We start from the raw sequence: 13402 nt of genomic DNA on the forward strand, positions 1-13402 counted from the left end.
AAAAATCAGATCTTAACAACTACAGAGGCATCTGTGTGAGAAGTAATCAGTATTCTGCTGTACACCCGTTTACAGGCATTTCTTGAGGCCTTGAATTAAAGTCAAATTTGCTTCTTACCACACTACAGATCACATTTAGACCCCACATAATCTAATAGAGCAGCATGGTTGCCAATTAAAATAAGGGGAAAATGGCATGTTTCATTGATTTAAAAAGAAAAAAGCATTTGTTCTAAATTATTTGGTATTCGATTGTACTACAAAATTCTCAGTAGTGGTGTAGGGGGGGAAATGTACGATATGATAGAAACCAATTTATTTGGGCAACAAGTGCAGAATAAATACTTGCAAAGAAAGAATTGAGGTGAGCCAGGGCTTGAATTGGCAGTGTCACTGGGGAAATCTGAAAAACCTGGGCTTGCCCTCCTGGACACAGAAGGTAAAATCCTGTTCAGATGGCCTGGTGCTTCTGTTGCCCACTGAACAAGTGATAGCACCACCTGGATCACCTGATGAAGCAATACTGTTCAAAATGTCCAGAACAAAAGACACCCACAAATGAATGCAGGGTAGCCAATTTCCATTATTAATAGACATCCAGAAAGATAACTGAAATTGTGGATTCATCAAAAATTAAACCCCTGCAATTCATTACAATTTAAAGTACTAGTGCAGTGCCCGTAGGAATCATGCATTCTGTAGTGTTAGCAGACGTAGGTGTAGCTGTTGGGTAGTGTAATAGCAAGACATATTTGCACTCCACATAGGTACAGGTTACACTGAAGTATTATTGTGATGCATGTTTCCTTTTAATTAAGAAATGTTTTAATGTTAGCCTTTTTGGAGATATACCAACAAATAAAGTTTGAGATTATGTAGTGGATGCAGTTGAATATAGATGTCAACGTTGCTGTCTAAACTATAAACTAAATGTCATAAAGAAAGAAATTATTTAAAATGAAGTTATGGTTGAAATAGGATCACTTCTTTATTGTAAGGGTAAGTGTAGGGTAAGAATGGTCATGCAGTTGGACTCAAATGAAGGTTCATTTTATTGAATGTATGTAGCCTCCCCATGCAAAGGAGATGTTTCCTGCCACTCCGGGCTGCCAGCAACAGGCACATCTAAATCACAACAAATACACGACAATTTAAAAACTTTTCCAAACCAAAGCATTGCACAATTCAACGAAACACACACACACACACACCCACACACAGATTTCTAGAATAGGGGGCTTACATCTTCAATATATACTGCTCACACAGATGCCTCTGTAGTTGTTAAGACCAGATTTTTCTCCACTCTTATATATTGAAGATGTAAGCCCCCTATTCTAGAAATCTGTGTGTGGGTGTGTGTGTGTGTGTGTGTGTGCAATGTGTGTGTGACAGCGGGAGGGGGCATTGCGGGTGGATGGTTCCATGGCAATTGAACATCACTAACATGTCAGAACTGATCCAAGGAACTTTGAGGGTCATTGATGCAATGTGTTGTGGGAAGAGTTGGTTGTACCCAGTGAGGGCTGTGCATAGGAGAGGTTCCTTGAGTCTGCAGAGGAGTCTGATTGTTTTCTGTCTCTCACTCTCTCTCCTTATGGTGCAGGTGACAGAAAAGCTTTCTCAGGGCCATGCATGGGCGCCGTTTACGTCTTCCATGTTCTGGCTGGCTCCCCATTGAGGTCAATCAATACTGTGGGATTTAGAGCGCATGAGACAGACATGAAATCTTGTTGATAGAAACCAGGGATTGGTGTGAGGGGGGGCTGGGGCGAAGGTGGAGGGAACTGGTGGAGCAAGGGGTGGTGGTGGTGTTGTTATTCACACGCAGACTGTTTCTCAATCACCGCACAGAGGGTGGCTGATGCCTGTGGTTATGGCTAGTAATTCTGGTGATAACTGTGAGCACATCTACAGGTTGGACCGAGTGAGTAATGAGAGACCTGGGATTGTCTCTGGTGTTTCGTGATTGGATGATGTTCACAGGGAGACTCAAAAGAACAGTATGTACTTCAGAATTATCCAACAGAATGATCATGGATGCCTTGGGTTTATGAAAATAAACAAGAGCCCTGAGCCTACAATGACATCTGCAAACTGACTGAACCATGGACTCAAACATGATTCAACCTTCAATATTGGAGTGATGTAACCGTTGCATTCTGAAATTTCACATACAGCTTTGATGAGCTTCTACATCAAACTATGCCTACAGATGTTATTGCCATGCCCACAGATGCTGCACCAGAATAAGGACCAGCAAGGGGGACCTGTGTGAGGGGGTCATCTTGGGTTTTGGTTCCTTTGGTTGTTTCTTTATTTGTTTATTTATTTATTTACTTTTCTTTCTTTCTTTCTTTTTTTAGCAGAGACAACCAATAGGTCCATTCTTCAACAGCCACACGTCTTGGTCTATTGTGGACTTCTATCTTTCATGTAGCGAGTAAGTGAGCCATCACGGTATAATGGCATTCCCCGGAATTCTATTCAGCATGCTGCGGTGTAATTGGTATTCCAAGAGAGCCTGGGACAGAAACAGACAGATATGAAACAGTTGTTAGAGAAAATGTGTATCCTGCTTCGATTTTTCCCTCGTCTTCTAGATGAGCTTTCCAGGATGCATCAAAAACCCCACTGATTTATGCCTTGCAGAAAATTCTCTGCTTGCAATTTCACATCCTCTGCATGGACATATACATACAGATGTCACTGAAATTCAATTTCACTTTGTCTGTCTTTTCCACATAAAACACCATATCTGTGGTACTTAGAAGCCTGGTCCACTCACAGTGACTGCTCATCTCGCCTGGTCTCTGTGTGACTAGAATCAATTAGACAATAACTCACCCTCTCACAGGCAACTCAATTATGTGTCTGTTCATAGGTCTGTGTGAGTGAATGTATGTGTGTCTGTGTGTGAGCCTGAGTGTTTGTGTGTGTGTGCGTGTGTGTGTGTGTGTGTGAGAGAGAGAGAGAGAGAGAGAGAGACAGAGAGAGAGGGAGAGAAAAAAGAAAGAAAGTGAATTTGAGTGAGTGTGTACTGTGACTGTGTAGATCTGTAGACATCACGTCTCCTCAAACAGGGCGGTAGCGAGTTTGCTTGGAATGTCTGGAGACTAGAGCTAACAACAAACAGCGATTTCAGTGCAGTATGACCTCAGTTTAAGATAATCTTGTCAGACATCTTAACATTGGCAGGCGATATTTAGGTTCTGCTTTTCTCGTGGGGACGGCGTGGTTTATTAGAGATCAAATGGACCTGTAATTACATGCTGGACGTCTCTTCCCTTGCCATCGATTTACAAACAAAGGGAGGATTCCATCAGGGACTTTATTCTGGACCCCGGGCTGAATACTGAGTTCCTCCTCTCTCTCCCTCTGCACCTTGCTTCTCTTCACATGAGTCTGCCTGTCAAGAAGAAAGGGTTTCAGGCTACGTTGGGGCGGGGAAGAGAGGAATAAATAAATACGAACCAACCTTAGGTCAATCTAGGTCCGCTGCTGCTCGTCTTCACCTTTCTTTGAACTGTTGGATGTAGCAACACTTTATTTTAAGACTGACATGACATGAAGGAGTCTTCTTGAATGCTTATGACTGCTTTTATAATGCAAAGTTAGCATTGTTTGTGATTTCTTTGGGATAAAAACTTGTCATTAACCAAGACAACACAACCTGTCAAGTCATGGTTTGAAATAAAATGTAATCTCGGTTGTTGTCTGCGTGAGTCAGTTGGTGTGTGTGTGGTGGAAATGTGTTGGAACGTCTGGAGATGAAACACACACTGAATTCACACAGGGCCATACTGTGAGGCACGGTGTGTTCAAACCACCCAGGGGGGAAACACACCAGGAGTGGGACTCAGGAGGAAGAGTGTCTGAGATGAAGGGGATCTGAACAGCTGTGTGTTTGTGCGTGCCTGTGTCTGCGTCTGTGTGTATGCCTATGTGTATGTGTATGCATATGCATGCATGTACATGTGTATGTATGTCTATGCATGCATATATGTGTGTGTTTCTTGTGTATATGTGTGTTTCTATATTTGTGTGTGTCTGTGCATTTGTGTGTGTGTCCGTATCTGTGTACATATGTCTGTCTATATGAGTGTGTGTGTGTGTGTGTAAAGAGGTGGCAGACAGGTTGCAGTACTAGTCTGTTTGCTGACAGTTCCTCGATTAATGAGCAGCTGTTTGGCTTGACTATTCATGAGGGGCGGACAGCTGTAGCTCACCTCTCTCTTCCTCTCTCACAGCAGTTACACCTGAACATCACAGAAGCCATACGGAGAGCCCTGTGCTCAACTAAAAAACAAATTTATTTACATTCATTTATAAGCAGTATTAAATGGACTTGGATCTGAAGGGTTTGGTTGGGATTCTAACAGATTATGAAGAAATTCAGAAAACCAGAGAGTCTGATGTGAAAAGTGATAGACCCTTCATGGTTACGGGTAGGATTAAGGATTAGGATTAATTTAAAATACGTAAGTGTATTTTCAGGAATTGTAATAAATTGTGTTTCCTTATGTAACCTTACTGAAGTATGTGTTACAGCAGCACCCCAGAGATAACTCCAACACAGAGATCCAAACGCCAGTGTTGTTTTGCAATATGGATCCCAATTCCAGTTTTTACTATAAAGCACTAATCCATGTTCTCATTATTAATACAGTTCCCATTGAGTTACCCCTGTAACAAATAAGGGTTCACTTCTAAACACAGATGCCTAAAGCCTCCTGCTCAGTTCAATAATACAACAGCCCGCATCCCAGACTTCTCAGGGGAGCCAAACATCAGCATACTAATTATCCTGAAGAGAAGCAGGGCTCTCCTGGGACTCTATCCACCATGTTCACCGCCTGGCTCCGCTCTCCCCTCACAGCCTATACCTGCTGGCAGGGATCCTCAGAGGAGAACACACACAGGAGTGCACAAACACATATAAATGCACACTCACATACAAACACTCAGAAGAAAACACACATACACTTACGCACACAGACACACACATACAAATGCACACACACACAGACAGACAGACACGCAGACATGGCATGCACAAAATACACTTGCACACCCGTGCGAAAACACACACACACGCGGACACACACACACACACTAACACACACACACACACACACACACACACACACACACACACACAGACGAGTCAATGCACACAGATATCAGCACATCCAATGTTCAGCTCAAGGTCCCTACGCTTTCAGTCAATGAGCTGCAACACGCGGAACTTCACTAGGGAGAAATAAAAGCTCTCTGATGTCCTGGGAGGATTGGGGCGAGGCTGCTTCTGATGATGGCACATTGTGCTCTACATGAAAGCCTGTGCTTGTGTGTGGGTGTGTGTGTGTGTGTGTGTACGAGTGTGTGATTCTATATGTTATGTCTGTTTGAGCTTGAAAGTGGATGTGGATATAGATGGTGGTACACGATATGTGTCTCGACATGTGGTTGTACCAGGTCCAGTGATGCTTAAAGCTATTAAGAACTGTCTTTATGCTTGAATAGCTAAACACACACACACACACACACACTCTCTCACACACACACACACACACACACACACACACACACACACACACACACACACACACACACACACACACACACACACACCTTCACGTGCACACAGCTTCATCTATCCATCTCCCATGATGGCTCCCCTTTGCAGCTTGCTGTCTGTGCAGACACTGTCAGTGATGTGAGTACAACTAAGCCCTTTCTATGCTCCCTCTTTCAGCTGTTCCTCCAGCCCTTGTGAGCCAGCCTCATCCAGGCAGCTGCCAGAACTCTCCTCTCCTCTCCCACTACCCTTTTCCTCTCCTCTCTTCCTTTCCTCTCTTTTCTTCTCCTTTCCTCTGCTCTCCTCTGCTCTCCTCTCCCATTGTCTTTTCTTTCTCCTCTCCTCCACTTCTATCTCCCCCCCTCTCCTCTCCTGTCTTCCTCTCCTCAGCAACCCTCTGTGCTGCTAGGAGATTTATGGAGAGTGTCCCAGTGCTCATGAAAAGAAGCTGTGTCCGATTCCCTCCTACTGAATAAGAACCATGTCAGCGTTTGAGGAGCACCCATGGTGCATTGATCACAGAGAGCAGGAGAGAAGTAGGTGAGAGAGGGAGGGAGGGAGGGATGGAGAGAGATAGAAGTGGGAAGAGAGATATAGAATGTGACGAACAGATGAAGAGGGAGGGAGAGAGAGAGCAAGAGTAGGAGAGAGAGGGAGAAAGAGAAAGATGGAAAGACCGAGAGGGAGAAGTGGAGAGCGAAAGAGAGCGAGGGGCAGATTGGCTGGCAGAGTGAAGGCAGATGAAAAAAAAACGTTTGGTGCGGTCAGATGAGCTGGATTGAGAAGAGCAGCTTTTCGCGATGAACAATGGTGTGACTGCCCGACTATTTCCCCATCATTTCTCCCAATCTCTTTTTCTCCCTTCCTAGGAGGATTTATGTGCCATTTCATCATCACACACACACACACACACACACACACGAACACAGAGACATATGTTCACACACACAGATGCGCACTCACACACACAACGTCAAACACGCAAACACAGTGACATACACAGGGGCCTTTTACACCTGGCATTAAAATGCATTTTGGATGATTTGATTGCAATTGGACAGTGCTAGGCCACATGAAAGTACAGGTATAAATGCCCTCAAGATGGGCCGTGATCTGATCTGATAAAAGGCCCCACAGATGCACGCACACAAACACAAGATCAAATACAGAAAAACACCCCCATAACCCCTATTGATGGTTTTTGGCTATTTTTCTCAGCCACTGGTGTCTGTTCAGCGGGCCTAATCAGTGTGCTAATGTGTGACGCGTGAGCGAATATCGCGCTCCTGTGTTTAAATTGGGTTGAGTTATTCACCAGACGCATTCATTAGTTAGCAGGTGGCTTATTGTCCCTGCACCAGGACGCTCCATGAGCCAGAGCTGTTTTGGATGTGTGTCGTTGTGAGAGTGTGCATATTTGTATGTGTTTGTTGGTTTGTGAGCGAGAACGAGCTAGTATGCGAGTCAGTGTTTGTATACAAAATATATTTGTCTATGTGAGTGTGTATGATTATAAAAGTATATGTGTGTGTGTGGGCATGTATTTGTCTATGTACGTGTGTATTTTTATGTATTTGTGTGTGTGTGACAGAGAGCCTGTGCTGCGTGTGCTGAGGACTATAGTGGAGATGTCACCCCAGTGCTCCTCGTGTGAACACAGTGGAGGCCAGGGAATCAGACAGACGATCTGAGGGGGGAGTCCTGGCGCCTACATCTTTCCCCCCTAAAATGATCAGACATTCTCTATAGTGAAGACTCTCACTCTCACTCATCTTCTCACACTCTTCTAATTTTTTGTCTCTCTTTCTCATCCTATTATCTTTCTCTCTTCCAACCTCAGTCTCTCTTTTCGTGTTTGTCTCTCTCTCCCTCTCTAATGTTTTCGCTCTACCCCTTTATCCACCTCTCCATTTCATTTACACTTCCTCTCCTCCCTACTCTGCTGCTTGGCAACTGTTGGCCTCATTGGACGCTAACAGTGTTTGATTGAATGGGAATCAGAGGGGGACACTTCTCAGGTCTTGAGGACAGCTGCTGTGGCTGTGAGTGGATTATAAATAAACATACACACACACACACACGCGCTCTCTCCCGCTCTCTCTCACACACATACACACAGACACAAACACACAGACATTCACAGACTCACATGCGTAACCCATGCACACCCACACATACACCCAAAAAATAGGACATATTTAGAGATACTCATAATCTTACAGACATAGCATGCCACACACGGCTAATGAATAAATGAATGATGGCAAATTGCCACAGCAACAAAGACATTCACTGAAAAAGCTAAACAACAACACTGACACATAACGCTTACATTCATACTCTTCAAAGAAAGAAAGAGAGAAAGAGACAGGTGGAGAGCAAGAAAGAGAGAGAGAAAAACACCCTCTTTTATTATTGATTGTGTCACAACAGTGTCTGTGTTGTCTGGTGGAGGAGCTCTTTCCATGGGTGGTCTGGGTGTTCTCTACAAACAGCCTAACTGCTGTCGCTCACACTCTCTTCCTGCCCCCATTCTCCTTCCCCCCTCCCCTCTCTCACTTCCCCGTTAATGTGAGTGTCTGTTTAATTTGCTCATTTTGCATGGTGCTATGACGACACGCTCAGCCTGGCTAGAATCAGTGTCACGCTGTCTTGGGGAAGCTAGAGGCATGGAGAGAAAGAGAGAGAGAGAGAGAGAGTCAGAGAGAGAGAGAGAGAGAGAGAGAGAAAGGAGGAGAGTGAGAGAAAGGCACTGACAGAGAGAGAGATTAAGGTGGAGGCTACATGTCCTAGAAAGAAAAATGTTGTAGTGAATAAAGCTAACTTTAATGATCGTGTGTGTGGAGACCCTCAGGGATCTTCGGTGTGTGTGTGTGTTTGGGGGGGGGGGGGGGGGGGGGGGGGGGTGCATGAGGCAATGGTGCCCAGAGTGTCTTCTTTTACATCTTCACATCTAACGCGCCGTCTTGGTGAATGAGCGAACACATGAAGATAAGGCGCACAGGCAACGCGTATCTAACAGCCAACAGACTAGCACAGCACAGCAAAGCACAGACATCACTCAAACCCAAACTCGGCTTCCGGGCAGCAGCAGAGCGGGTCAAGAGGCACTGGAGCGCAGATGGACAGACTCCTGTTGAGACAAACGCAGGTCTACTGGCCCACCTTAAACAGTGTGAGAGTCGTGTGACTCTTTCCCCATCCATTGCTATGCCACTGAGGCAGTCATGAATGACCTTTTCCAGGTGTGGACTTAAGATATGGTTAAAGTTTAATTGTGTCGAACAGTCATAAGAGAAGAAGTGAGGTAAAAAAGAAATACAACCTTGATTCCAGACTAACCTTGAGGGAAGAGTCTGGCGGCCTTATCTTTTCTTTCCTGTGCAGTTTATCTGCAGTGCTATGTGTTGCAGCATGTTCACTTAAAAAAGGAAAAGGACAAATGGACCTTGGTGGACAAAAGGAGTCAAAGATGAGTATGTGCAAAGAGCGAGGAGTGTGTGTGTGTGTGTGTGTGTGTGTGTGCATGCATAATAATGAGGAAACGATCGTTAGCCTATTCCTCTTAAATTGAGTGTTGTCTTTCTAACACACACACTCTCTCTCTCTCACACACATACACACTCTCTTACACACACACACACACACACACTGACTTTCTCTCATTCACTCTGGTGGCTCTTCTTCCCCTTTGTCTCTCTCTTGAGGAATGAAAAACAAGTTAATTGAAATAAATGAATTAGGGAGCGAATCAGTGTTGATTACATTTGCTATGTGTGTGTGTGTGTGTGTGTGTGTTCGTCTGGTGGAAGTGGGTAAGTGAGCTACTGATTAGTCCCTGAGTGAAAGCATTGGATGAAGCTAATAACTGAGGGGAAGGCTCTAGTAAAGGTTTGAGGTAGAACACATTTGGAGTTGGAGTTGGAAAACACATTACTTGTCAGGTTCACAAATGTATTTGATTTTCAATCAGGCATCAGATTATTATTAGGTTTCATACTTCAGAATAACTGTACAATATATACCACAGGCACTATACATTGGAGGGGGCAGGGTGGGGTGGGAGGCGGAGATAAACATGAACCAACGCTATTCGTAACACTTTCAGATTACCAGGACAAATTGAAATCGGATCCGCAGTGCAATGAGTAGAGTGCACATATTTACAGGAAACAAGGTAAGCTAACAAGAGTACATGTCTATGTAGGACATGGAGGAGCACCACGTTACCTTGGATCTGAAGTGCACTGTGCCCTCTGTCTATGTTCCCTGAATGTTCATTGGTACATATATATATATATATATGTGTGTGTGTGTGTGTGTGTGTGTGTGTGTGTGTGTGTGTGTGTGTGTGTGTGTCGGGTGTGTGTGTGTGTGTGTGTGTCGGGTGTATGTGGGTGTGCTGTATGCTAAAGGCAAAAGGAGTTTACAGTAGTTCAACACTGAAACGAGCCTCGCTTTCACCCAGCAGTCACCTGGGCTGTCTACCTCCCCATGCTACCTCACCCTGCCCCCCGAGGCATGATAATAAACATAAACAAAACAACATGACAAGACATGGTCATTAGCACCACAGCAGAGCAACTGAACGAACAAAACACAGAAAAAATGACAACGTACCGGAAGGAAATCAAAGTAAAAACTAAATCAAACAAACAAACATACAACAATAAATGGCTTAAAAACGGCAAGTGAGATGTGGGAGATGACATTATTCTGAGTGTGTGTTCTTTTATACTCTCACTAACAACACTAACAAACACTATTTTTCCTGGCAGTCAGATGAAATTAGGTCAGTCTTGATGGGAAGGCACTGAAGTATAATACTCTAGACGACAAACAACTCTCTGGCTCATTTTCCTCACAAATGCCTAAATCCTGACCTTTACTTGTTCACAGGCGAAATATTAGCATACCCCGCTAATGTGCACACACATCCACAGCGGAAATAAGCACCACTGAAATGATGACCATTCTGAAAAATGTGTAAACAAACCTGTCTGAACAGGGGAAAAAATTTGCATTTGTATTCAGTACCCTTCTCCACGTCATGTCAACCATACCCTGTAAACAAACTTAGCCATCTCAGACAGCCATCAGCCATGCTTATTCAGGCTGGCATTTGCCATTGTTTGTGCGCGGAGATAGGCACAGTGCAATGAGTAACATTGCAGGTTAGCTGTGAAAATGTACCGGAAACAAACTGCTTTTCTTTGTTACCGACCACTGACGGCACACGGCTTCTGTTAGCATCTTATTGCAGTCAAGGCTATACATTTGAATAGCAATGTTTACTTCACAATTTCAAAGGTAATCCCTGGAGTGGCATATTAATTCAAATCATGATTAATTCAAATCACGTAACTGGACTACACCAAGTAAAATCGCTGCAGTGGTCACTTAGTGGTATATTACCAATGAGAGTTTAGCCCCCAAAAAATAGGTGCCTTTCTGAGTGCATTGGCAAGGTTCGGGTGTTGCAGACCAATAAAAGCATTGGTTCTCACACAAAAACTCCATAATGGTGAACAAATGTAATAAAATAACAGCAAAAAGGCAAAAAACAAACAGCAAAAATTAAATATGACTAATTGGAAGACTTCCCTTTGGTAAATGTGCTGGGTTCATCCCATTGTAAGTCCATTGGATAGTCACTGTTTATGTTGTCATGGAACAGTGGATCTTGACTTCCCCATTGGTTGTCCAAAAGTCATTAGAAAACGTACCACAAACCCACCACATGAACATAAAATATAATAAATATTGCTTGTGTGGCATGGGTCAAGTCTTAAGTCTTTAAGTTGGTGGATCAATCTGTGGAGCTTTTCAGCCAGAGTAACAGACAGGTCCAACTTGGAATCCGAATTTCTGATTGGTTCCCCCAAAGTCTGAGGCAGCCACATCAATGATGGGGAGGAGGTCTGATCTTGGCGAGTCGATCTCCAGGACTGTCTTCTCATGGCCCTTTCGAGACTGTAATGGAAGACAGAACAAAACAAAGATGAAGGAGGGTTATAACTACCAAAACAACAGTATTGTGTGGTGAATAATAATGAGTAACAGCACTTTAATTCTCCATACTACATACTACTGTTAGTACATCATTTGCTGTTGATTTTCTCCGGCAAAATCTGTGTCTCTTTAAAAGTGTTTTGTAACCTGTAAAATGTATTTAAATTCACATTTATGTAACGTTTAATGGACAAAACTGGGCTATAGACAGCGTATGCTGTACTGTGGCCAGGAGTCGACTCAATCACTCATGTGCCAGCTCGTTGTGGAAAAAGAAAGGTGTGCTGAGAGCTTCTTTTTGGTGTGGTTTGGGCTGATTGACTCGTTGCTTCCTGTACAGCATACGGTGCGTGTTGCGACTGTCACATATATATACATTATTGCCACCACTGAAATGTTTCTCTGTCCCTAAATCCCACCACACTGGTATCAAATGTGGTGCCCTGGTATCATGTAAAATGTATCTATTTTAACATTTATGTAACGTTTACTTATTTCCTATCTGTGTCTCTTTACAAGTATTTATAAACCCCCCTCCCCCCTTTTTCTTTCCTTCCTACTGTGATGCGCATTGTGTTACCTTCGTGTATGAAATGCGCCATACAAATAAAGTTTGATTTGATTTGATTACATACATTAATTTACTAGGTCCTGGGTAAGGATTAAGGTGTCTGCAATTACTCAATAATATTAATATAAATGTGCTGTTACATACTAAAATGCTGTGGTTAAAAGAGGTAGTGGTGATAATAATTCAACAAGACTACTGAAATTATGGTTTATTATTATACTTATTTGCTTAATTATATCTTATTTACAACATAAAAATGTATAATGTCACGGTCAGACTGGGCTTTACCTTGCAGCCGTCGTGCAGGGCTTGGATGAAGGGAGTCGTGGTGTGCGTCATCTCCTCATCGTTGCTACCTCGGAAGCGCAGCGCGCGCTTGTGGCTGCGCGAGGACATGTCGAACCAGCCGACCGAGTTCTGGCAGGAGTAGCTGAAGGTCTGCCGGGCCGTGGCGCTGAGGAGCTTCAGGAAGGTCAGCTGCACCACCGGGACCGGGTTCCCCTCAGTGTCGATGTAGGAGAGCTAGAGAGGGGTAATGCATACAGTAAGGAACCGGATAATGCATACAGTAAGGAACCGCATGTCATAGTGCCACTTTAGGACTACTAACAATGCAGTACATGTGAAGTAAGTTGGGACAGAGCTGACAGAGATACATAAATAAAGACATCTTATACACAATTTTGCAAAAACATGCAACAGATACGCTGTCTCTCTTTCTTGCTCGCCCTCTTCATAAACACATGCACATACACACGCGCACACACACAATTGCACACACACACACACATCTTTGTCTCTGTGGACAAAATGTTCCGTGAAAGACAGCAGAGAGTGTGACATCTGCCCAGGTGAATTTATGAGACAGGGTCATGTGGGTCACAGGCAGCATGGGTTGATCATATGCATGTTCTCTGCTCCAGGGGTCTCTTAAACCTTTTCTGAATGACAACTCAAGGAGATCAGAAAGACTCCCTTGCATTAGGGTGTATCCTGCAGCATTTCACATTGAGGAGGAGATTAATTACACTTCAAGTCAGCAATGGAACACTGATTACCCTTCTCTGTATTCATTATATAGTTTTTCTGTGCTGCTAGTACATATATTAGAGATCTAACAAAAAAAAAATTCTCAAAGGGCTATGTCAATGGTACTCTTAAAACACAGGAATTGGATGAACTTAATAGAATAGAATGAAATGGAAAATAACTGAGCTGGACTGTTCTGCACTGACTTG

At 43.6% G+C, this 13402-nt stretch overlaps 1 protein-coding gene across 1 annotated transcript in view; it reads right to left on the minus strand.

Annotated features, from left to right (window-relative positions):
* Nucleotides 1-9595: 9595 nt before the first annotated feature.
* The window catches only part of col5a3a (collagen, type V, alpha 3a), a 63331-nt gene continuing 59524 nt past the window's right edge, over nt 9596-13402 (minus strand). The window contains exons 66-67 of the mRNA XM_080856879.1: nt 12453-12686; nt 9596-11554 (exon numbers count right to left, since the gene is read on the minus strand). Of these exons, the coding sequence (XP_080713005.1) occupies nt 11408-11554; nt 12453-12686 (381 nt within the window). The 3' untranslated portion in view covers nt 9596-11407. The remainder of the gene's footprint in view (nt 11555-12452; nt 12687-13402) is intronic.

This window comes from Sprattus sprattus, assembly GCF_963457725.1.
Source record: "Sprattus sprattus genome assembly, chromosome: 18".
NCBI lineage: Eukaryota > Metazoa > Chordata > Actinopteri > Clupeiformes > Clupeidae > Sprattus > Sprattus sprattus.